This window comes from Episyrphus balteatus, chromosome 4 (genome assembly GCF_945859705.1).
Source record: "Episyrphus balteatus chromosome 4, idEpiBalt1.1, whole genome shotgun sequence".
NCBI lineage: Eukaryota > Metazoa > Arthropoda > Insecta > Diptera > Syrphidae > Episyrphus > Episyrphus balteatus.
In genome coordinates, this window is record NC_079137.1 from 44,268,753 (window position 1) to 44,296,337 (window position 27,585).

Genomic DNA, 27,585 nt, shown 5'->3' on the forward strand with positions numbered 1-27,585 from the left:
CGATGAGTTGGAAATTTCTGCAGTGGCCATCCTGCCTACTACATCTGTTTATGAAAATTAATTTAAAAGTTGGACACTGTGGCGTATGCGTAACTTTTTTTTTTCTTTCTTTCTTATATGGGAAAATAATGATCAAAATTATACATGTAAGGAGTAAAAGTAGATGTGCATTCTAATTCTCAACTTTAAACTGTACCTATACTAAATAATAACTGATTTTAAGAATTTAATCTTTCATAACTCAATAAAAATTAGTTCGTATTAATTTAACTACAAGTAATTGGTGCTGATTTTTAGAAAATTACTTAAACTGAAACCTTTGAAAAAAAAATGATAATTTTACTAAATGGCGAATAGTTCCTTACAGTTCTTTATTATTTTCGCTGAATTTAAAATCGGTATTTTTTGCGAACTAACCGGTCTCTTTAAGACTATTTTCAATTTAAGAAATTTTAAACACTTAATTCAATCTAAAAAAAAATTCAATCACACTAGCAAATTAATTTACTTCTAATGAACAAGAAATAAAAGAGCCAACTGTGCTAAAACTATCATTTACCCAAAATCCTCTCTTATAAAAAACCAAATATTCCATCAATTTTATTTAGAAAATCCCAGCTTAACCCGTCCATACCCAATTTTTTCCCCTTTCTATTCCAAATTTAAAAGATTGATGATTTTTTCATACTTTCTTCCTCAGAAAAAAGGCAAAAACCTAAAATGGAAAAAAAGTTAAACCCAATCTTTCTAATACTGTTATATCATCTTGCACACTTCAATATCCCATTAGTTACATAAATATTTAAAATTCACTTCAGCTTTAGCAAAGTTAAGTCCCCTCATTGCTACTAGATTCATATCAGGTATAGAATTTCACAAAAGAACGAGTACCCAAGTAGTACAAGAAAAAAAAAAAAAAAAAAAAAAAAAAAATACACAAAAAAACCCAATGTAATCCTCTCCTTAAACACTATACTCTGTGGTGTTCTGAATGTCAGATAATATTCACCCGCATATAAAGATACATTTCATCTTCTCTTCCACCCATATTTTTTATCAACTTGCTTTTTTTATAGAAAATCTAAAAAAAAAAAAAATGTTTAAAAAAACATTTTTTTTTTTTTTTTTTTTCTGAAAAAAAAAAAAATATGTGAAAAATCAAAATGAAAACAAAAACGAAGGGAAACGAAACGAAATGAAAGGAAAGGGTTGAAAAAATACCTGCGGACTATCCAATCGATCCAAGGACTGTCTTCGTGACGGATAATCATCCAAAGTCAATATCTGCTGGGATGCTGCTATTGCTGCAGCTTGCGGGCAATTCTTATTCAAATGTTGCGGCGGCGGCGGTGGTGGACTCATCGAACCGCAAGGACTCCCAGGACATGGACTACCGCCACACGGACTACTGCAGCGCGACCGACATGTAGGACTATAACATACCGGTGCAGCAGGCTGTGGTTGGGCCTCCTCCTGGGGCACTATATTCACCGGCAACGGTGTACATTGTGTATTACGACGTGGCGATCTTCCACGGTCAACTGTGGTTGCACTCCAATATCCCCATGCCATTTTATTTTTTTTTTTTTTATTTATTTATTATTTTTTTGTTTGCTAATTAATTTGTTGTTTTTTGCTGAGGAGAGATACTCTTTATCGAAAAAATTGATTTATTTAAAAACACACTTTTTTGTTGTAAAAAACAAAAATTGAACACACACACAACAATTTGCAATGTAAACTGTCAAAAAAAATTGCCACACTTTTATCGATTCGATTTCGATATGAAAAACAGATGACACGATGAAACATCAAAAAACACACACAGAACTCTCGCTTGTCTCCTTGTAATCAATTTATCATTTTTTTATCATTTAATTTATTAAAAACAGACAGAAAAAAAAAAAGAACGTTCTTCGAAATCGAATTTATCAACGATGATGATGATGATGACGACGACGATGGTTGGTTGGTTGGTGATGGTGTTATAAGAGATTACTAGTCCTTCTGCCACCATCAGGACATGAAAACATATTTTAATAGGTCTCTCGGTTGGTATAAAGTCTGTCGGTCGGTTCGCTTCACTTCGGTCGGTCGGTTCTACCAGTAAGTTAGTTAAATTGTGAAAACCACACCTATAATAATTGTGTAATATCCCCTAGGTGAATGCAATATAAAATCTACACAGGACTTTTGGTGTAGATGTGTATGTAAAAGGATGGAGCAACAACAACAAACATTTGATGAGAAATAATCAGAGAGAGAACGAGAAAGAGAAAAAATGAGCGAGAGAGTGTAGAGATGGGAGCAAGAGCTCCACTCATTAACAGGGTTGCCAACAAAAGGTGTTAATCATTCTAATTGGGGAGCATGATCCACTTGGAACCCAAAATGAATTAAACTTTGTTTACCAGCGCTTTTAAGTGAAAAGTTATTTTTTTTTTTATTTTCTGAAATTCGATGCTTGTTCGTCATTATATAGATAGTTTATTATATTGTTCATTATATTGTACTAGCATTTTATAATATCGTCGCATTCAAGGCAAAGTGGCATAAGTCGGAATTTGCTAATTTTCAGGAGAGACATTGAAAGTTTTTTGAATCATTTGTTATATACACTGAAAAATTGCATTTTTTTTGTTGCTATGAGCTGGTATACTAAGTTTTATAGAAAACGCAATACCTATTAAAAAAAAATAGTTTGGAGTTATGCCGTTTTTCGAAAAAAAGAACTATTTTCGAAATTGTTTTTTTTTTCCTGACTCTAAGAAAAAGTGCCGTTTTGCAAGTTATTAAAAGACAAAACTAAATATATAAAATTATTATAAAATTTTATGTCAATTTTATTTATTTAATAACGAAAAAGATACAAAAAAATGCGATTTTTCTAGCATATACGAAAAACATAAACAAAAACATATTTAAATTCATCTTTTTAACTCAGTTAAAGAACCGGACCTACGAAGAGTATAATAGACAAAAAAAGCCGACATGACATGACATTTTCTTAGTTGTGTCGTTTTCTTCGAAAACACAAAACCAATCCTATCTACGATAAAAAATAAATATTAATTAAAATAAAAATTAAAAAAAAAATTAAAAAAAAAATTTAAAAAAAATAAAAATTTAAAAAAATAAAACAAATTAAAATAAAAAAAAATAAAATAAAAAAAATATAAAATAAAAAAAATATAAAACAAATTAAAATAAAAAAAAAAAAAATAAAACAAATTAAAATAAAAAAAAAAAAAATAAAATAAATTAAAATAAAAAAAAATAAAACAAATTAAAATAAAAAAAAAATAAAACAAATTAAAATAAAAAAAAAAAATAAAACAAATTAAAATAAAAAAAAAAATAAAACAAATTAAAATAAAATAAAATAAAACAAATTAAAATAAAAAAAAATAAAACAAATTAAAATAAAAAAAAATAAAACAAATTAAAATAAAAAAAAATAAAACAAATTAAAATAAAAAAAAAAAATAAAACAAATTAAAATAAAAAAAAAATAAAACAAATTAAAATAAAAAAAAAATAAAACAAATTAAAATAAAAAAAAATAAAACAAATTAAAAAATAAAACAAATTAAAATAAAAAAAAATAAAACAAATTAAAATAAAAAAAAAAAATAAAACAAATTAAAATAAAAAAAAATAAAACAAATTAAAAAAAAAAAAAAAAAAAAAAAAAAAAAAAAAAAAAAAAAACAAAAAAAAAAAAAAAAAAAATAAAACAAATTAAAAAAAAAAAAAAAATAAAACAAATTAAAATAAAAAAAATAAAACAAATTAAAATAAAAAAAAAAAAAACAATTACTACATCAATAAACATTGAAAAAAAGAAATAAAACAAAACAAGAACAAAACAAAACGAAACGAAAAGAAAAGAAAAAAAAAACACAAAAAAAAACAAAAAAAACAAAAAAAAACAAAAAAAAAAACAAAAAAAAACAAAAAAAATAAAAAAAAACAAAAAAATACAGAAAAAAAAAACAAAAAAATACAGAAAAAAAAAACAAAAAAATACAGAAAAAAAAACAAAAAAATACAAAAAAAAACAAAAAAATACAAAAAAAAACAAAAAAATACAAAAAAAATACAAAAAAAAAACAACAAAATACAAAAAAAAATACAAAAAAAAAAACAAAATAAAAAAAAAAAATAAATAAAAACAATTATTTTATATTTATACTATTTGTTTCTCCTCACTTACGTTATTAAAAGATGGGAAAATTAAAGGAAAGTCAATCAAGAAATTTTAGGGAGGTCGGAGAGTTAAAATATAAAGTTAAAATATGTACTTATAGTCACTAACATAGCATTATTTTCTTAAATTTTGTTCAAATTTACAACTCGAAGATGAAATTTTCTATAACAATGCCAAAGGCATTAGAAATTTTTATTGATTTAGGGCCAATTTTTCAATAGTCAGTTAAACAGTAAGTTAGTACTTATTCCCCAGATAGAGAAAAAACCAATTTTTCAACAGTCAGATTTAGCTTATTCCTAAGAATAAAACATTTATTAGAGCAATAAAACTATTTGCTTCTTTCAGAGACGAATAAAAATTATTTTAAGGAATAATCTCAACAAAAATAGTATGTCAATTGTTAAAGCTGTTTGTAGAAAATATTGATAAAATGGATTTCTTTGAGATTATAAATTATAAAGATGCTATTATTTCACAAATTTTAGGACCAACGCGTTTAAAAAATACAAGGGAACACAAGAAAACAAAAACAATTTTGAATAAAAATGACGTTTACTTGTGAATATTTTTTTTTGTTATTCTGTAGAATAGAGTTTTCTTGATTGAAAGATTCAATTTTGTTATCAGATTGCTTATGAGCCTAATAACTTTATTCGTCGAACAGTTAACTGACTGTTTATTAGAAGTTTGAAAAATCGGCACTTAAAGAACTAAAAATTTGCAATCAACATAAAAATATATAAAAACCTTTGCATTAAACTTTTTTGAGCCGTATTAATAAGCGGGGCATCAAAATAAAGACAAAGTTGAAAAATAATTCTGAACTGGACAAAATTCAGCCTCCAAAATTCAATTTTCCTTCAAAAAGTCGGCAACCCTTTTCATCAAGAGAGAGTAAAAGGCTCCAAGTTTATTTTTTTTTTTCTATATTGTTGTTGCCTCCTCGACAGTTGGCGCAAGTATGGAAAATAAATATAAATATACTTATTGGTATAGGTATATATGGAAAATATATGTAGGTATAGATGTAGAGATATACAAATACATACACATATATATTTTATATTCGCGAAGGATATTTTTATATTTTCGAATAAAATATAAATAATTTACTGCATTCACGCGCCGAGCTGTTTTGGCTCTGGCTCTGTGGCTATTTGGGGTGAGTTTTTTTTTTTTTTTTTATTTGTAACAAGGATAATACTCGCTCGTTTGCAAACATTATCCCATCATTGTGCATACCAAAGTCGAAAAACGACGACAACGGCAACGATGAGAAGAAAAAAAAAAAACAAGAAGAAAAAGGAAAAAAACTCAAACCCCATCTAGGGATGGACAGAGAAAAGAAGCAAACAAAATTATGAGATGGTGATGACGAAAGCAATTGGGATGAGGGCAAGGATAAAATCAAGGGGTTGAGTTTTCGCCACCTTCATCCCAATTCCATTTCATCTCATCCCACCTCCCCACTAAAACCGCGATGGACCACCAAAGTCCACTAAAGGTAGTCATGTTTTTCAACTTTTTTATATTGCAATATAATTTGTTGTGTGTGTGTGGTTCATTTTTTTGTAACTTTGAAATTTCTATATATATTAGAAAGGATTATCTTATTCACTTTTTCGAGGATCTCTAGACGATGATAATGATGGTAATGATGAAGATTTTTCTTTGTCACTGGCACAACTTTTTTTTTTTTTGGTGGTGTCTGCCCCGAGCGCACACAAAATTTATATGAAGATGGAAAAAAAATTTACTTTTGACCTCAACCGACAAAAATCAATTGAATGCCAAGTTTATACAAAAAAAAAAAAATTCTGAAAAAAAAACGATATCTCAAAAACTCTAGAAAAATTTCGAAGAAAATTGAAAGGATTTTTCTTATTAATTTTTTTCCCGGTTTTTGATCGATTTGAACGATTTTAAATTTTTCCACACGCCCGCACTGAATTTTCGAAAATTTTTAGGAATAATTCAGAATGATTTTTTTTGTTGTATTTTTTTTTTGTTTGTTTTAATCGCTTGCTGCTGCTACTGCTGCTAGCCACTAAATAATTTGTTCACCCATCGAATGAGAGAGTGAAACTGTTTTTTTCAGGGACCTGCTGCCGATAGCTAGGCTCCTTTTTCCAGAGTTGCTTTATATTTTTGTGTGGAAATTGGTTTGTGGCTGTGCCGTTGTTATAATATGTCTCCTCTCTGTGTTGCTGCTGTTGCCTCTGCAGGGATTTCTGACGCGCAGGATTCTATCTACGCAGGTTCCGAAAAAAACTACTAAATTTTTTTGTATAACACTTTTTGTCCTGTGATGGAGCTCTATACTACTGACTACATTGCTAGCTCCTATCTGTGCAAAGAAGTGTTTTGCAAGGATATATAGAAGAAGGTGCCATATGAGTGAGAGATTTTTTAAGGCTGATTTCGCCGGATGCTTATCTATTACTTGTGTTGTTACTTTTTTTCTTTTTTTGCTTTGTGTTGAAACTGGACAATAGAGGTTGGTAGAACAGTAAGGCATTGGAAGAAGAGAATGTTGTTTTTCATTTTTTTTTTCAGTTTTTGTTTTTTTTTTTTTTTTTTGTTTTGTGTTGAAGACTAATACTGACAAAATGTAGACGAGGACGATGAAAACCATGAAGAGCGCTAGGACAAAATATTTAACGTATATTTTTCTGGTGTAGATGATTTTAGGTTTTAAACACATTTTGTAGACACTTTTTAACCCTCTTCGTCGTCGTTGTCATCACATGATATTCTTATTCCCTATCACTACACTTAGAGAAAGACGTCATAAAAAAAAAAGTTTAACAACTTGTCGGGTATATATTGTTAAAGGTGATATTTCCTGTATCCTCTACAAATTGACATTTGATTTTGAAGGCTTTTGTTAGAATAAGTTTTTTTTTATCAGCGATTCTTATGAGAAAGTTAATTTGTGGAACGTATTCGTTCGAATTGGACTTTGGCTTTGAAGGAAATGAAAAAAAAAAATGCATTCAACATTTTTACTTGCTCATAGGGCAAGTATTGGTTTCGTGTGGAAAAATAAATTTGAGGTTTTAATCAAAACCAACATTACGATGATGGAGAACTCCGAAAAAGTGGGTCTCGCAATTCCGTCCGTCCGTCTGTGCGTTCATCTGTACACATTTCTACAGCCTATACGGGTGAACGGATTTTCTTCAAATTTGGTACAGATGATTTTTATGGAATTCTGAAAGTTGATTTTTTTTGTTTTGGAAGTGAAAACTTCTTTAGTATCGTAGTGATTTGAAACAAGATGAAACGAAAACGCGGCACGACTTCAACTTGTTATAACTTTTTTGTTTTAATAGATAGATGAATGAAATTTGTACTGTAGATAGGTAATTAAATAAATTATAATTGTACAAAATTTCAATTAATTTCATATTCAAAATTCGGAGATAACGGTAAAAAAATGTTCTTTTTCTACACACGTTATATCTTTTGATCTAGTGCACATACAAATTTGATTTAACTTTAATACGCATGCTGATAACATAACCTTTTATGTGATATAATATATCACACATAACGGTACGTGCTCTACAAGTTACACAATCTTAAATTGAAAAAAATTGAAAAAAAAACCTCAAATCACCTGTGGAGATCTGTTGCCGATGATGATCAGATCAGCCACCAGTGAATAAAGTACAGTAGTCTCATTTTGAAATTTCGACATGGTTGGCTTTAAAAAATTCTTACTTTTTTGGTAGACATGGTAGATACATAAATTATTGAAGCGTCATATAAAAGGTGATATAAAATTTGTTATAGGTTGTTGGAATAAAAAATGTAGGTTTTTTCGATTTTCTTTGCAAGAAAAATGATTTTTTAAGGTTTCACTTCTAACACGTGTGAATTGCACACATGATTTTTTTTTATATCTCGCTTAGAAAGTGTACCTCCCATACAAATTTTTCAATTTATACCAAAAAACTCGAAAACGGCTCTAACGATTTTGATTAAACTTTGCAGTCGTAATATTCAAAGCGATTGCAATAAAACTGCATTTTTATCTTAAAAAAAAAAAGTCAAATTAAAATTTTTTTTCATATAGGGTAATTGCGGGATAGATGCCGCGGTTTTTGAAAAATTAATTTTTAAATTATATAATGGTGAAAAATTTTAAATTTTTTTAAAAAAACTAAACAATGGGTTTGTTTACTATCCTAAAAAAATACTTAACCTAAAAAAAAATTATTTTTTTTATGAAATTAACAATAAAGAAAAAAGTATTAAGTGGGCCATCTCTCCCTTCATGTGTGGGAGAGATGCCGCATAGTAAATGCATTGAATTTGTATTTGTTAATTAATGTGGAACGTGTTGTATTCTTTATTCATCACGCCTACAATCTGTACGATTGATGAATTCGTTTTTTTTTTGTACAGGGTACGATTTTTTAATACCCGTTTGCTACATTTTTTGCATTGGATACATTCTTGTTTTTTTTGTTGAGAAATAGTTTTTTCAACATTGGTCACAATTTTTTCGGTTCTCAGCGGGCTCAGCCAAAGCAACATTCACTTTTCAGTAGTTGTCTTCTTTTAACCTGTTTTTCTTTTTTTTTTAACGAGGTAGTTAGGTAGTGGGTAAAACGTCTGAAAATACCTTAAGTTTTTAAAAATTGGGCATCGGTTTTTCAGGAAGTGGTGAATTTCTTAAAATAATTTTATTGGCGCAGCGCTTTTGAAACAAGATGATGTGTGAATTCCCTTTTCAAAATGATTGCAAGAGTGAACGTGATTGCTTACGTGGGAATGTCAGTTCTGAAATTGTTGTAGGAAGAAGATATGTTTCTGAAAGCTGAGATGTTGCGGGGTTATCCCTTTCCCGATGCATTTTAAAGCTTTTTCTAAGACATCTTTGGTCTAACTTCCTCTTTAACTCTTACAGATACATTTTCGTGACCTAATAAAGCTTAATATTTTCTTTTAAACGAAAAAAGACACTAAAATCAGAATGCGGCATCTTCTCCCAACAAAAATGCGGCATCTCTCCCTTTTGTGAGGGAGAGATGCCGCACGACAACACACAACAACAAAAAATAAGAACAAAAAAAAAAAATCACACCCATCACTTCTTGAAACACATATTAACTAAACAAAATCATTACATTTAGAAAAAAACGCAATAACTTGTCTCAGAAACAAAAAATTCCCACAGGCTGAAAAATTTCCATAGTCAAAAGGCGAGCAAAAAACAAAACAAACGACAAAAACTTCCGTTACATATACAATATGGGCAGATTTTTTTTGCTACGTTTTAATTTGAATGTTAAACGAACAAATTACAAAAAAAAATTTTTTGCCTGGACGACTAGATATATGATTTCAGTTGACTGCGGCAACTCTCCCGACGCGGCATCTCTCCCGCAATTACCCTACCTAAAAAAAAATTTTCTTAAATGTCAGCTCTTCCCCAACATCAACAAAATTTCGTTAAAATTTATATAGAGGCAGCTCCTAAAATCTACAAGTAAACTAACATAAAAGTGCTTTGAACTGCAAGAGCGAGTACGTGCGACCCAGTCGTGCTTTTTATTCTTGTAAAAGAATTCGTATTTTATGTACATATTAGAAATTACCAACTTAATTATATTTATTAAGAAGGATGCTAGTCGGAGTGGAAAGACAAACTAGATCTTATTGCGCATAACTGAGTTGTCATCCACAGACAAATTCAATTTATTATTGTTGACATTTTCAGAACGTTATGGTAAATTTTTTTTACATCGTACTTGTTGAAGCCATCGTCCATCTTTTTTGCTTTTTATGAAGAAACGTCACGTACAGACACGTAAATTTTACTAGAAAATTTATAATATTTGGTGTCATGATGCCTGAAAAAATGGTAATTTTACACTTTTATAGCGCATTTTAAATCTAAAACATTCTCGTAAAATGACATACAAAATTTCAATTTTTTTGTAGAAAAGAATTTCAATTTTTGACTAAATTTAAAATCATTTCTTCACTTTTTCGGTGACAAGTAAGAGGTCACGGAAAAGTTCAAAAACACGAGAACATCGTCGTATGTAAAAGCATTGTCGATATACATCTCTATTTTTCTCTATTGATTAGAAAGAGACTTCAATAGGCAAAATGTTTAGTGACAGTACCTATATTCAGGGTTCCCATGTGACGAATAGAGTTGCAATTTGCCACTTTTACAGTCTGAAAACGTCTTTTTTCAAGTGTCTATATGCAGCATTTCGAATCTGACCACTTTTATGTCCCCTATAAAAAATGCTCAACTTTCTACAACAACGTAATTGGTTTTAACAAGTCATCAAGTTGACAAATTGATAGAAATCAGGGTATAATGAACTCTATATAGAGCCAAAAACTTCAAACTAAAAAACATCAAATAAGATTACTATCTTATTTAAAGGAAATAGCTCCATTGGGGATTTAACGAAATTGTTTCATCTTGGTTTTGATGTTTGTTTTTGACCAAAATTGAAATAAGATGTGTCACACCCGTTACATTTTTTGAGTTACTATACAAACTTGGTTTTTCATATTTTTTTTTAAATATTTGCATGCTTTTTCATATAATAATCCACGAATTTTCATTCAAAATTTACAATAAGGCTTCTAAAAGTCAACGACGTATCACACCCGGTACACCTAATCTTAAAAAATTATAACATCACCAGACAGGTAAACATTATAATATTAAAAATATGTTAACAACTAAAAACATTAGGTGTTAATGCTTTTAAATACCTTATTAAATTAAAAGCACTAAAATCAGGAAAAAAAAATGAAGGAACTATGTCACACCCGTTACAATAGAAATACCATTTAAATATTACGTTTTCTGATTTTCTTTTTTTCCAGTTTGATTCTGATTGTCTTTTTTTTAATTCTACACCATTTGCAATTATAATTCGTCATATGGGACACGGAGAAAAACTGTACCCCAACACTGCCCATAATTTCGTAAAGGCCTTAAATACATTTTTAATACTGCTCAGTTAGACAGGGAAACACTTAATCACTGAATATAGAATTTTGAATTTTCCGACTTATTTGATGGCCTAATCTAAAAAAAAAATTAATGAGAATAAATCAGAGACAATGCACTAGCTCCAAATATGGCAAAAAATCAAAATCGAAAATTTTGTAATTACAGCCTTTACCAGATTATGGGCAGAACACAAAAAAAAAAAATTTTTTAAAAATTTAAACATCAATATTTTACAAAATCAAAATTGAACAGAAAAAACGGACTTTTTTATTAGCTTTTCTTAAAAAAAAAACAACAATAGTCTTAATTTATTTCTCTGGAAAGCATCGTGTGGAACATAGATAATATCAGAACGAGGAGCATTGCGAAAGGTATTCCTTCCTCTATGACGAGGAGATGGATGGGCAGGGGTACATCGTAACACATAGCATTTAGCTTTAAAAAGGAAGTATTATCTGCCCCGCTCTCCCTTATGTTTTTTGTATTCGTCTTTAAATTAAGTTTTACAATATAGGTTCCACATTCTTTAAAATTGTATCCTAAATAGGAAAACAACTTTATTTCTACTCTTAAGCCTAGTACTCACCACTCGTTATATGAAGAATTAATGGGTTCCACAAGAATCTAAAAGTTTTTAAAGAAATTGTGGTGGGGATCAAATCACATGCAATCCAAAATAAATACATTTCACACTTTTTAACACGAATAGATTTCATTTTGTACATATGACAGTGAGAAACAATCCTTAACAATTTCCACATGTTTAGGCCTATTAAACTAGTTTTTTGAAGAGATGGCTCTTAATTATTAAGGATAATGTAACAAATACGTTCCACATTCATCCACACGAAAAGCTTAATTTTTGTATCACTTAATTCACTGTGGATTATAATTTTAAACATTTCACTTGGCTAACATATTGTTTTCACTCATGACTCCATTAGGATTTCACATGAATTTCGTCACTAATCTGTGATAAGTTTTAATTTCTATCAGTGTATTACATTTTTGTTACTTCTTCTTACTTTTCGCTCTTCAAATATTACTTCAACATTGTAAAAGTTTAGCTTTTGTTTTCAGAGAAAAGTAATCAAGGCAAAATGCTTCGGTTAGCAAAAAAAATTTTTTTTTCTCTCATTTTATTTTTTTTTTTTTTGTATTTTGGTTTTTGTTTTTGGTACTTGTACTACACGAAAAGATAATAAACTCAGTGACGTTACTGTTTGAATTCAGTGCATATCTTGTCTTGCATTTTGCATTGTATGATGTGGGATATGAATATTTTATACATTTAAAATAGATACAATATAATTTACAAAAAACACAAAAACAACAACAAGAATACAAAATTAAAAAAAAAAAAACACTCTCCACGTGCTTATGCTTAACTTAATGATGAATTGAATACTTTGAATGCCTGGTTTTAATTAATTTGTATAAAATGTCTGGTATTGGATATATGTAATTGATGAATTTATATTGAAATAAAATTGCCAATAATGATGATGTTGATTTTTTTTTTTTTATTTTTGTTTGTGGTTTTTTGGATGTAACTCTTATGTCCATATGATGATGATGCTGCTGATGATGATGTGCGTGTATGGTGCGGTTTTTATTTATTACACTATTAATAGGCTCGTTTATGATGGAAATTAAAATATCGCAAAATAAAGCGTGGTTTGAAGGTGGAATATTTTGAAAATATTTATATCATTTTTTACTTTGTGGTAAAGAATGTTATATGTACTTATGTATTTTATTTTAATTTTTATTCTTTAATAACTAATTGGTATAAAAATAAAGGCAGGTCAACATCAAAGATGAGGGTATTTTTAAGAGGCTTTCGGCGTGGTTCACTTTTGAAATATAACTTTGCTGATTATCAAGTGTTGAAGAACCATGATCATAGCAATTTAATATTATAAATAAAAAGATAAAAAGAGGAGTAGGTACTGACCATACCAAGAATTTTAAAAAAATAATAAAAAAAAAAAAAAATAGTACGCATACGCCCGAGTGACCTTTCTCATACTAGAAGCATATGAAGCATCCAAAGACTAGACTGTGTAGCCAAATTTATTCCTACATTACATTACCGTGTGAAGTTCGGCATCTTTTGAATTAAAAGTCTCAAAGTTATAAAAAACAACATTACAAAATAATAACAAATAAAAAAAAAACCTGTCTTATCCAATTGAATTCACCTTTTACCAGTTTCGATTAAATTTATCGGAAGCATAACCTCTCATTGCCTTTAATAATCTTTTGTTGAATCATTTAATTGTTTTCTTTTTCTTCTTTTCTATTTTTGTTTTTTTCTTTTTTTTATTAAATATTTTTCTTCAAGTGAATCCTGCAATTAAGTGTCGCTTTGTTTACTTAATTGAAGATTACTCATTTAAATGGGGGAAGTGTATTACTAGTTTCATCCTGTAGTTTATTGTGATGAAATTGTTTGTATTCATTATTTCTTTTTGTGGGAATTGATCGAGATAAATAAAAACAAATCGATTGTAAAATTTTCTATTGAATCCAAATAAATTAGCTTGAGTGTGATTTGTATTGTAAAAAAGTTATAAAAAATAATTATTTTGTAATAGATGATATAGAAATCAATGTTTGTTTATTGCCTAGCTACGGCAAAGACAAAAGGAAGGTTATGTGTTTGACCGATATGTAAGTTTGTTCATCTGTGGCATCATAGCTTCTAAACTATTTATCACAATTTGACAAATGAGGTATCGTTGTAAGCAACTTACTTGCCCACTGGTTATAGGTTATGTGACATTGCATGAAATCAATTATGGATTTAATATAGCTTTTTACGGCCTTTAGTCCAAACAAAAATGTTGGCGTTTCGTCCCGGTGGAGCTTACTTGGACTCATCAAATGACTTATCGTGAGAAACCTTGTCACCTTGAAATCAATTATGGCGCCCTCAAGAGGTTTCAAACAACATCATTCATAATAAGTATAGTTTTTTTTCTTAAGACTCCTTTTTGGATTAGGCCTTTGAGTTGTTTGAACGAGATGTTAAATTTTTTTAGACCCTAGTGAAAAGACTTAAAAAAACCCAAATGGTTATTTCTTTGCTACGTACAAAGGTATCAAATTTTATATCAATTCTAAAAGTTAAAAACGGAATCCGTCATTTTGGTGTATGTGTTCCATTTTTGTTTTTGGGTTCCTTTTTCTAAAGCTTAGTAGGGTAATCTGAGGAACATTTGATAATATTAGTTATAAGAAAAAACACATACATATTTTTTTATGCTAGGGATATTTCTGAAGTACTTTCTGATTTCTAAAAGCATTACTTTCAGGGTGGGTTTTTATCAGACCTGACGTTATTTGACTTTGACTGACGATATTTTTTTGACTTTGAGAAGTGAGATTATGGGGGGAGGGGGGGTGTCACCATCACATAAACGGCTCAACGTTTATAAATGTTTATAAATTGGTAAATAACTTTCGCATTTGTTAAGATAATTGTATGAAATAAATTTTATTATTTAGTTAATAAACAAGGTATAAAATACTTGACCTTATAATTTCTAATTTTGAGCAACAACAGCTGTCCTGTAACTTCTGCATTTATCAATATAATTCATCAAACTCAAATATTATCACCTTGATTTTTTTTCAAGAAAAAAATATTAAGTTTTAAAGTATTAAACAAAGAAAAGTGTTGAAAAAACGTGTTTTGGTTTTACTTTTTCACAAATAATAATTTTATTATTTTTTTTCCAAAGTAAAATTTTGTGCTTCATTTTACTTTTTTTTTTCCTAAAGTTTTCAAAAACTAAGATTTTTTTTTTGAAAAAAATCAAAGTGGTAATATTTTAGTTGAGCTTTTTAATACTTTTTATTTTGATAAATTATATTGATAAATGTAGAAGTTACAGCTGTTCAAAGAAAAATGGCATCAGTTCCGATTATTTTTTTTTTTTCTATAAAAAACAAATTTTTAGTTTTTTTAAAATAGCTTTACTCCGTAGTTTGATTCAATCTCAATCCAAAATATAATTTTAAAAAATTCAATTTTTAGTCTGAGTAAGAAAAAAAAAACACAAAACAAATAGGTCCTACTAAAAAACGACCAAAATTACCGCTTTTTATACTCTCTAAATTATAATTGCTAAAAATTAGAAATTATAAGGTCGAATATTTTAAGCCTTGTTTATTAGCTAAATAAAAAAATGTATTTCATTCAATTATCTTGAATAAATCAATACCTATGTACATGAAACACAAAACACAACATTGGAACACATTCACAGTTTTTGGAAACACAGACCTTTAAAAACTCAGTGTGAAATTTACCCCCTTCTCCCTTAACGTTTTTACATTTGAAGTGCTGTATTCGTGTGGACTTTTCAAAAAAGGACCTTATTGCACAAAATACAATTACAAATTTCAAATAAAGAGAAAAACGAAGAACCATAAGAAGCTGATAATGATCGTTATTTTGTTTTTTTTTTTACCATTTAACTATGAATTGTATTTAATTAATTTATTTTTTTTTATTTTACAGATTTATAAATAATTAGCTTTTTTTTATCTCCAAAAGTATGAAGTTTTTTTCACTAGTTGGATATTCATTAATTGGTCTTTACAGCTTTTAAAAGTTGATTTGTTTAAGGTTTCCGTTTAGTTAAAAAAAAAAAAAAACTTTTGTTGTTGAAACAAAAATAGTTAAAGATGGCCAGGTACTGCAATAACGTTTTTTGAAAATTATTTTTTAATCAAAGGATAAGGACAATTAAAGGGTGTCCTTAAATTTTTTGATATTTTGTATTTCGTATACTAAGATCCTCGAGTTTACTTTTCCATAACTCAAAAAATATTCTTTTACATAAATTTAAACTCTATAAGGATGTGTAGTTAACACTCTGAAAACTCATTTTAAAAAGTATTGTGGGTTTCTGATTTTTTTGTTTATATTTTAGAACCTTTAATGTAATACATGGTTGATCCATCTCTATTTTTAAATAAAGTTAATTTTTTCGATGGTAACTATCATAAAATGCTTTTGAAATGTTTAAATTCTTAAACAACGTCTTCAGTTCCATTTGAAAACAAAAGAAAAACCAACTTACCTCATTGTTTGATAACTATACCAAAAAAATTTTTTTTTTTCACATTTTCTTAGAATATTAAAAAAAACGGATCATGATCAAGTTGAATACTATAATTCATTCATTCACTTTATTTGACTTTGATACAAATACAAATTAATTTGTTTTTTTTTTTTTTTTAATAATCACTTCAAAAAGAAAAGAAATTTTTTGCTGGTTGATCAAAAACACCTGGTCCTTTGACCTTTTTCAGCAAAACTTTAAAATACTTACTTATAACTAATGAGGGAAGAAATTTTTTAAAGAAATTAAAAATTAAACATAATATTGAAACATGGACCCGCATTGAACTTATTGATTTTTTTGAAACTATAGATAGACTCACTTTTGAGGGATAAATACAACCCAACATTTTCAAAAACCATCACTTCATTCGAACTTTACAGACAAAACAACATAATTATTTATAAAAATATTAATAAAAAAAAAAATATATAGGACCTTTATTTACTAATTGATCACAGAGTAGCAGCGTAGAATATTTGCATAAAACAGCATTTTGAACAAGACGCAACATTGCTTGTTGACCCAAATGATCTCACAAATATGCACAACGTTTTCCGTTCTCTCGTCGTTTAGTCGTAGTGGTCGTAGTTTTCAAAAAACCGCCCAACTCGCTCGTTGTTGTTTAAAGGAGGCCCGATTGTCTGATACTAATTTCAAAGATACAAGAATTGAGAGCAAAAGAATAAAAATTCTTCTTCTTTTCAGAAGATGTTCATGATGTTAATTTCGTTCATTTTGTAAAAAATAAAAAAAAAAAAAACAACAAGAGACTTTATGAATTATGACAGAGAAATTGATCCACGCAATTTAATGTGTGTGTTTAGTTGTATGTGGAAAAAAGATTATTAATTTTTCTGTTTTTTTTTCTTTATGAATACAACATAGAACATACAATATAATATAGGGGATGTATGCAATAATTATAACGAAGGGAGTACTCAGACTCTCAATGAAGAAAAATACAAAATAAAAACAAATGATTTGATAAACATCATTCCATCAAGAGAGTCGGCTTTCGGCGGTGTTTGCTGGAATAAATTAGTCGAACAATGAATGTTCAGTAAATTTTATAAACTTACAGACAAGACGAGTTAAAACAAAAACAAAAAATTAAATGAAATGAACTTTTATCGGAAATCTTAACTCTTAAAAACTATGAAGACATTTTTTCTAAAGATGAGTCGGCTTGAGTTAATAGCGAGAAAAAATAGTATTTTGTAATAAATAATTAAATGGTCATCAAAATCTTCTCTAGTTGAAGCTAAAGATAACATTCAAGCAGTTTAGTCACTTTTCCAAGAAATTTCTAAAAGTCATTTTTAAAAAACAAATGCAATGAGTACATATTGTGAGCTCAATAACAAAGTGATCTCATATGGAAATGGGATGCTTTACTTTTCTTAAATAAATCGAAATGTCTAAATGACAAGACTATTTTGCAAAAAAAAAAAAAATAATTTATACAGAACATATTCCTTTCAATTGGTGTTAATCGTTATCTATGTTATTAGTTGTAGGGTTCATTGAACATGAAAGTCAGACTGTGTTCTGAACGGATTCCAAAATATTTACTTCAAAAAAAAAAATAACCAAAAAATTCCATACAAATTGGTAGACTTGTTTCTGAAAAGCTTTTTTAAGACGTCGAATGTCTCATAACATCAGTAGCATATAGCATTATTAATAACAGCCAGCAAAGGTACGAACCCGATACCGAACACGACGTCGAATGTCGCATAACATCAATAGCATATAGCATTATTAATAACAGCCAGCAAAGGCGAACCCGATATCTGTTTTTTTTTTTTTTTTTGCTGTTCTAATAGAAAGGGGGTATCCAAGTCAATACTACAAAATGGGAACTTTTCAGCTTGTCTGGGATTTAATGCCCAGGCAGGGAATGGAAGCAGCAAACTTGATCTTACAAGTACGCAAAATCAATTCCTTGGTGAAACCTTCTAGCGAAACCTTGATGAATTCTTGTAATCGAGGACTAAATATTTGAATCACTTTTTTTTTTGCCGAAGAAATGGTCATAAATCGTTTTCTCCGAAATACTTAGCAGCACTTTCTATTGATGAATATGCTCAGTTGCTTAGTATCCAGAAAATCTAGTGGAAAAAAGCTTTTGGCTTAATGTTAGTTGAAAGCACTATCACGTCTTGAGTTTTGAGGACAAAATTAGTCTTTATAACATCGATTCTTTATATGTTTCAAGGTTTCAAAAAGTTTCACTCTTGCATCTCACCTTAACCCTTGGTCCTTTTTAATTTGCAAATTACTAATCACACAGCAGAAATGATTTGAGATTTGAAAGTCACTAAATTTTCGTTCTCTGTGCCACAAATAAATTTTATCTGTTATGTGCGTTTTCAAGTCTCAAAAGTTCACCATTGAACAAATTTTCACATTATGCCAAATCCCGGAGAAGGCTCTAGAATTCAAATAAAATCGATACACACTAAATTTTAATCGAGTTAAAAGCTGCTTATGAAAGATTTAATATGTCCAGTTTTGGTATTCCTCCCAAAATGATACGATTTTTACACACAAAATCTAGCATACAGCAGATTATTTCAAAGTGATGTCAAAAATAAAGCAGACTATGAAAAAAGTCCGCCTTGACATAAATTTAACTGGATATAAGGTTTCGCTTTAAATTTTCAAAAATGACCACGTTGAGCGAATAATAATCATTGAAACTACGAACGGTAGTCTTCCATGAAAAAAAAGTTGCACATACGCTACAGTGACTGTTAAAATTTAACTTCCGAAAATTGTTAAAGATATTTTGTTGCTAAAAAAGTTATAAAGTCAGTTAAATTTTTTAAACGTTTACTGACCTTTAAAATTATATATGTACGAGCGATGAATGATTTGCAGTTTTACATATTGAGCCCGAGTTCTAACATTCCATTTATTCTCCACCTGCATTTTGCTAAAAACGATACCAGCACAATAGATCATACAAAGAAAAAACTCTTGTTAATCACTGATTTTTCCGACTACTACGACTCGAAATAACTAATCAGTCTTTGTAAGACAGCTTTTTCATATTAGTTTTAATGTTAGTTTCAATGTGTCTTGCAAAGGTGTTGTGATTGGGTTTTCGCAGGAAATAAAAATAAGCGACTGCGTTCGCGGTTAAAATAAGACTCAACTTGTTAATCGCAAGTCCCGATATCCGCAGTGAATAATGATCGACTACAATTAAAGAGTCAATTCATATCAATTTTTGTTTTATTGTAATTTTATTGACCCAAAAAAATAACCGTAAGATGATAACTGATATCGAACGGACAATCAAATTAAGCAAGAGTTCAACGCACGACACGGTTTTCTCTGGTCGGTGTGGAAGTAAAACAAAAATATGAATATTTTTAACTCAAGGGGCCTGCATCATGCCTGATCGGGTAGTTGTCGACTGCCTCAAACCTTTTTTTGGCCAAAAATGCAGTTACAAGGAAATGCTTGCTTTATCTTCTAGTGGGGGTCCCTGGGCAATTATTCTTAATTTAGAAAAAAAAATATTTGACCAGTCTCGGAACCATCTCATCCTTTTAAATATGTATGTTAATATTTTTCAGCAACCGCTAGAGAGTTCCCAATTTAGTTAAAGTATTGTCTTTACAGAAGGTGGAACCGAAAAAGACATTATCAGCCGAATTGGAAAGGAGATGTCTTTTTTTTTCATATCTGGAGGAATAACTCTTTGAGGTTAAAGATAAAGCTACGACTGTAACGAGGAAGAATCAGCGCGACTTTGAAACCCTACACGATGTTGGGCAGGTTTAGTTTAGGCCTTAGTCCTAGGACGTAGTAGGTTTTTGGACCTAAGCGGGTTTTCAGAAACAAGGTTTGTCTATGACCCTTAAATTGTCTGCAAAATTACATTATGTGCATTTAAATAATACGACATAATTCTATATCCACTTTACCAAAATGGTATGTAACATTCAAAAAAGTATATTGTTTGTTGAAAGACCAACACCAAAACTCATTTTGAATAAACAGAAGCTGGCGAGAGAAATTCAAGACTAGTGGAAAATCCTTTTGAATGCCCAAATCCCATGAAACTGTAGCGTTACCTTAAGTAAACTTCAATTTGTTTAATGGTAAATAATTAAAATGTTAATTAGCGATATATTCCAACAACAATCTCATTCAACCGATAGAATTTTTTGAAATAACCATCAGTAGGAAGATGTATTCATTTTTTTAAGATAAACATCCATAATTATGTACATTCTAAAAAATAATCATAACCTAAACATTTACTTAGACTCACCTTTAGATAAAAAATAAACAAATAATCAACACCTCACATGAAGTAGCAAACAGAGTAAAAACAAAAATTTTAAAAAATATTTTTAGGATGCAATTAAAAAAAACACATAAAAAAAAGTATTACACAAATTTTTGAAAAACTAACTTACTCCAAATATAAATATTCATATCGGTTTCAGTCTGTTTTCGAGAGAAAACGATTCAGTCGATGTTGTACTCGTATGTAAAATAATTTTGAAAACTAACTTTTATATGTTTTGCACATCAACGCGTAACTTAATTGAATCGTCTGTTAGATAGAGAATCATCTATCCTCTCACAACTGAGTAACTTTTCAAATTAAATTCTTCACATACATTTTCCAAAAACTACCTAACCTACACACAAAAACAAAAAAAACTATCTATGCTGGCTATGTTATGTTCATTTTTTGGTTTTATTTTTTGTTTGCCTTTTGTTGCTTTTTGTAAATTTTGTCTATCGACACCTGCCTGCAGCAGCGCAAAGCAAAGAGTTATTCATCATCACACATGGAATTTTCGCTAATTTAATTGATATACATATTTGAAAGGCTTTTTGATATGATTAGGCTCTTAGGTCATGTCTGAATTTATGTACCGTATCGACAGACTATTCAATATGATGAATTCCTAAGTTAATCCTTTTCAATGTCAAAAGTCGTCTATACTCGTATATTTCATCATCCTACACACTACACCCTTGTACTCAAAAGTTACAAAGTGGCAACATACCTACTTGTAATAAAAAACAAGATTCTTAACCTTTAAGCACTTACCATGAATGAGAAGCTCAGAATCTCTATTGACCTCGTACAAGCGAATAGCTTCGTCTAATTCCATTTGAGTTGATATGGTACACGGATCGTTTTCTTCGTCTACCCATTTTATAGTGAAGGGCTAAAAAAGGAACAAAATAAAAGAATAAGAATTCATTACCCACAATATTATGTATCTAAAGCTGACTATTTTATTTTTTTTTTGTCTTGTTTTGTATACAAACCGACTCACTTGATCTGATGGAAATCGACATACATCACGAATTTCATGACAAAGTTTCTCATATGAGATATTTTCATCGATGTAAGTGTGAATAACTTCACCGTTGTAGGCAGTTTTTACTTTTATCTCATTTGGAGCACTACTACCATCTGGAATTATTTGGGATGGCATTTTCTGCATTTGTAAATCTGTTGAATAATAAAAAAAAATCATACAAAATTGAGCAAAAAAAAAAAACAATTTAATATTGTTAGAGAGAGATGAGATTGGAAGCTTATGGTTGGTGGGTACCAAATACACATATGGTGGAAAATTGTTTTGAGGAAAAAGACCTTCAAAATATTCAAATTAAGGACACATGGAAATAGCGGATGTCACTTCGACAACTTTCATATATGAGGTAAGTCGTTTTCTTTATTATTTGCCATCTTTTTTATTGAGTTTTCCTCTTTTTTGTATGTTTTTTTCAAATGATGTACTAATGAAAATGCAGATGGGTTGGTTGGTTGGGGAGAAGGATAATGTGACAAAAGAAATCAACAAATAGTTCATTTTATTTACAAGTACATATTGTTAAGGTGTTGTATTATTTGTGGTTTATGTAACCAGAGAATTGTATTTGTATTTGTTTTTATTTTTATTTTTTTTTTATTATTGTGATTTGAGCTTAAGCACTCTTGTGGTTAGAATAAAGTAGCATTTTAAAACAGTATAAGCTTTTTAATTGCCGGTTATGGAATTTGATATGAATAAGACAGGTTCAATTTTTGAAATTGTTTATAAAATTTCAAGTAATAAGACCATGAGAGGGTTACTCTTCTAATAACAGAGAAATTCAAAACAAAGGATGAATAACATTGACCTTGAAAAAAAAATCTCTTTTGGGGAGTAGATGTAATGAGAGTATACGTTTAAGGTAAAAATCAAGACCGTAACAATTAAATGTGCTAATTTTAGCACAATATTATTTCAAACTGAGCCAAAATTTGTTTCTATAATATTCACTGTTTGATAAAGTTAAGTCTGCAAAAGCATGAACTCTGTTTGGTTTAAGAGATCTAAGATAATTGTGACAATATAATCTGTGTTTTGTCCCGAAAAAAAATTTGGAAGTCGTTGGATATTTGCAAAGAAAATTGCTAATATACATATATAGGCTCGGTATCAAAAATAACCCAATTCGTCAGTCCCAGACTGAGTATGGAACTCTGAATTTATACTCTGAATTTATTTTTATTTTCATTTTATTTGATAAGGAAATTTTTTTACTCTATTCCAGGTTTGTTAAAAATCATTTTTTTTTAAAAGCATTCCTGCCTTACTTACATATAAAAAAAATTAACAATGCAAACCGAACATTTAATTTCAAAGCATTTTTTTCTATTTGCATTTTTTTAACCGATTGCCATAATTGTTTAAAACAGTTCTCAATATGAAAATGTCCCGGCATCTCGTGAGACACTAAAGATTATTATTATTGTTTTTATTCATTGAATGCCTATTACCTACGTTCTGAAGGTTTCAGGTCGATGTATGAATAAAGTAATTGTGTTAATGAAAACATTAGCAGCTATCTGAAAGTGACTTGTTAATCGACAGTAGCAAATTGAATTATTTTCACTTGCATGCGGCGCCACATACATGTGAACATGAACATCATTCCATTTGCCACTGTCAACATTTCTAAAATTGACCTTCTAAGAGTCGACATTTTGATCTGTGTGTATTTTTACCAATTGACCTTTTATACCGACGCGACATCTTAAAAACCGACAAATTGTTATCAACTCTTTATCATATCTATAGGAGGTTAAGATAACAATAACCATCGATATTCTTCGATTCTGCAAAATGATGCATTGTGTTCATTTTTTCTGTTATTTTAATATAATAAAATGGAAAAATTGTACGGAATGACAGTATGTACCAATTTTTTGCATTCTCTATGATCTTTATATTTGAAAATATTGTAACGAATTACTGAACTTCTTTTAAGATAAACATCTGAACACACCCCCTCCTGGAAAAGAAGTTTCGAGAAGCAAAGACGAGAACCTTTGAAGACATTCTCGAATTTCGGAATTCAGGTATAAAAGGCCAGTGAGGACATCGACCTGGTTACAGTTTATTTTGAAAGTGACAGATATTATTAGTAGTAAATAAAGTGATTGAAAGTGTTTGTTTAAGCGAAAAATAAAAGTAAATTAAGTTGAAATAAAGCGTGTTTTTACTTGAACGGAAAGATAAGTGGAAATTAAATAAACGAAATAAGTTTTATTGTGAACCCTGAATACAAAAAAATACAATATAGTAGGTATTAGTCAGAAAAGGTATCCTTGCAAAAATTAAATTGTAGTTTCAATTTTTGTTTGTAAGTCTGGATAATATTATTTCGAAAAAGCAATGATGTAAAAGCATCATTAACTGTGTCTTTTTTAATATGCATAGAAAATGAAAGTTCTTAAAAAAAAATCTGTTGACTTAACTTCTTAGAGCCGCCATTTAACTGATAAAAAATAACTTGATCTTAATAACTTAAGTCAAGAAAAAAATCTTTGTTTACATTAATAGCATAGCTTGGTTTAAGAAGAAAAATTGTAAATATCAAAGTTATTAATTAAAAATATGGGAATTCTTTATAAGCTAAAATAAAAATTGCAGCAACATTTTTACTCAACCCTTTAAACCCGGGAACAAAGAAACAACGACTTATTTTTGTTAAGAAATTATAAAGTTATGGCCTATTATAGACCCGAATTTAGCAAAACTCGATTTTAACAACAAAAAAAAATTTATTTTTTGGTGAAATTGAGCTTTCGCTTAATGTGGGTCTATTACTATAGAAAAAAAATAAATTGAATTGGATGCACGAGTGATCGACTCAGCTGGTATTTTCATGTTCAAAGAAGACACCCTGAAGGGTGTCAAACTAAGATGAAAGGTAGACATTTTGGTACAAGGAAATACAAAACCACCAGCATTCAATTGGCTCCACAAATGGAGGTCAATCCGGCGAATCCCACAGGCGGATCACTTGTTTGGAAGAGATACGTTGGAGAGCTATGATCCGCTTTACATCGAGATCATTACAGCGCCGAACAAAGAATGAAGAAGATTTCAATCAATTAGACCAGTGCCAATCCGGTTTTCAGAAGGCAAACGTTGAACAAATTATTAGCAGCATAAGGGTGGTGGGAAAATTTAGGATAAATGGTATATGAAAGGGGAAAAATAAATTGCCCACAAAAAAATTGTGGGAAAGGGGGTGGGTGGGCGAAAAAGTGGGGTGGGTGTCAAAAATCATGTTTTTTAACGATTTCTGTCAAAATTAGACGTCCTATCGAAAAAAGTCAAATGCAAAAGTTGTAGGTAGTATAAATGTCTACAACTTTTACGCAAACAATTTTTTTCTATAACCTCAAAAATATTGAAAAAAATGCAAAAATACGATTTTTTTATTTTTTATTTTTATCTTTTACAAAAATAGTTGGATTTTAACAAAACTTGGTTAAAAATTACTTTGTTATGTTTTCTATCTATTAAAAATGTTTTTTGAGCAAAAAATTAATTTTTGAATTTTTGACGAATTTAATTTAAAAAAAATAGCCTATTTTTCAATCAAAAAAGTTACCGAAAAATTTTTTGATTTTTGAAAAGTTTGGAATGCAATTATTTAGCTTAAAACCGTTTTTTTAAAGATTGTGTGGAAAAACTATACTTTTGTTTTAGAAAATATTGAGAACAATTAAAAAAAAAAAACAAAAAAACGATTTTTAAGATTGATTTTTCCGTAAATGACAGTAATATTGGCGAGAAATAATTTTCCATAGAAACCAAATTATACTTTTCTAATGATCATTGACGTTTTTAATTTGAATCAAGCACTAAAATAGCTCTAACGTGCAAAGCATTGAATAATTACAAATAGAAGTGACACCGCAGATTACTCATGCGACTATAAGAGTACCGAAAGATAGATGAACTACAGGTTTGCGCCTCAACTATCTTGTATTTTCGAGTTGAGTCTTAACTAATAATTTTTTTAAACCTTCATAAAAAAAATAATAATTATTATTATACATTTCAAAGAGCTTATATTGATATAAGTTTTCGTATTTTGAAAAGTCATATTAGTCTAGAGAACAAGGACGATGCCTTTTACTCCAACTGGCCTAGGTTCGAATACCGGTAAAATTTGAAATTTAATTAATTTTTACTCTAGTAATGTAAAAAAAAAAAAAACAATCTCAATTTCCCGTCAGATTCGAACCTAGGTAGGTTAACTTAACAGACATTCACCTTATCCTCTAGGCTATCTCCACTTTTTGAAATAGGAAAACTTTTATCTATATGTATAAGCTGTTTAGGATTTGATTTTGGGTTGCTGGATTTGCTTTTTTAATTCAACACACGATACTAGCGACGACAATTTTACAGCGGAAGTTTCCCTGGGTGTCCACTTCTATTTGTAATTATTCAATGGTGCAAAGTTTTTGAGATATTGAATTTTGAACGTCGCAAATACTATTTTTCTGATTTTTGGCATGGTAATATGTCAAAAACGTGATGTGATAGAATTTTTCTGACTTCAGATTCGAGGTCAGCGCACAAAAAACCGTTAGAAAAATATACTTTGATTTCTGTAAAAAAAACTTATTGACTAGTGAAATCGAACAGGGCAAAAAAAATCGAATGAGTTTTACTTCTTTTGAGGCTTAATTTACTTTTAAATTTTTTCTTCCTAGAAGGGTTTATTACAACAATTATGTATTGGAATTTTTTCATATGTTAGTAGTGGAAGTATAACTTTTAACGCTTGTATCTACCTATTCACGTACACACACCTTTTATTTACTTAACTTTTATTAAATTTCCTTTTTTTTTTTTATTCTATGACAATGATAAGAAAAAATGATAAAATAAAAACTATCCAAAACAATGCACCATCGCTGTGTCACATATTGGTCATCATCATTACTTTTTGGCGTTGCATATCGTTAAAGAAATTTCACTCCAAAATACAAACTTATGACATTAATTTAAACAGTGCGCAAAAGCTGCACATAAAAATCAAATAAGAATATAAAGTTGAAAACATTTAACACAAAATAGGAGAAAGTTGCAATATCGCAAACATATATTTTTTCCAGACACCTACGCCTTTAAAAAAAAATAAATAAAAATAAAACAAAACTGCAACCGGATCCAATCCCATTTCATACAAAAATCTGTCTCTTCGTCTGCATACCTCAACACTCCAACTCGACGCAGAAATGCAAAATGCGTATAGAGTCGAGCCGGCTTTTCTGTCAAAAACAAATACAACAACAAAAAACCAGAAGAAGAAAACCTGTTGCTCACTCGATTAGAGACCAGACTCCAGTTTTAGCAATCATCAACACTGAACTGAACTGAAAGCAACCATATCACCTATCACCTGGTTTTTTTTGGTTTTCAGCTTTTCTTGATGTTGTCTATCTGGGGGCTTTTCTTATAATCTTTTTTTTTCTCTTTAGAGCTAGCCACTTTCAACAAGTTTACTAAAAGCAATCTGTTTTTTGCAAAAAACATAGAAACAGACTTTTTTTCGCGGATGTACGTATTAAGTACTTTGGTATTGGAATTTATGATAAACAATAAATTAAAGCGAAAAAGATGCCTTTTAAGGGGGCGTCGTTTGTGTGCATGCATAAGCAAAAAGCATACCTTTTTTGTTATGACTCAACTTTTGTGTTTAGTTCGAAATTTGAATTTTCTTTCTTTTTTGTTGTTAGTAAAAATGAAAAAAGCGGAAACGAATTGTTGATTCTGTCTGCCTGATCGACAACGGGCAACGAGGAGAACCACAACAAGAACCCATAACTAATTACCTTTTCTTTTCTTGTTGCCCATCCAATTAAAATGTTATTGACCCCGTTTTCAAACTAT

The 27,585-nt window shown here is 29.3% G+C and overlaps 1 protein-coding gene across 6 annotated transcripts in view; it reads right to left on the bottom strand.

Annotated features, from left to right (window-relative positions):
• LOC129920176 (atypical protein kinase C) overlaps nucleotides 1-27,585 on the bottom strand; it is a 90,011-nt gene that overhangs the window by 61,756 nt on the left and 670 nt on the right. For 2 of the 6 annotated variants that reach the window (XM_056001409.1, XM_056001403.1), the window contains exon 1: nucleotides 1,222-1,831. In XM_056001409.1, coding sequence (XP_055857384.1) covers nucleotides 1,222-1,572 — 351 coding nt within the window. In that variant the 5' untranslated portion in view covers nucleotides 1,573-1,831. Of the gene's footprint in view, nucleotides 1-1,221; nucleotides 1,832-5,831; nucleotides 6,748-21,434; nucleotides 21,556-21,666; nucleotides 21,846-27,585 lie in introns of those variants that run through there. The other 4 variants (XM_056001408.1, XM_056001402.1, XM_056001405.1 and 1 more) reach the window with 4 other exon arrangements.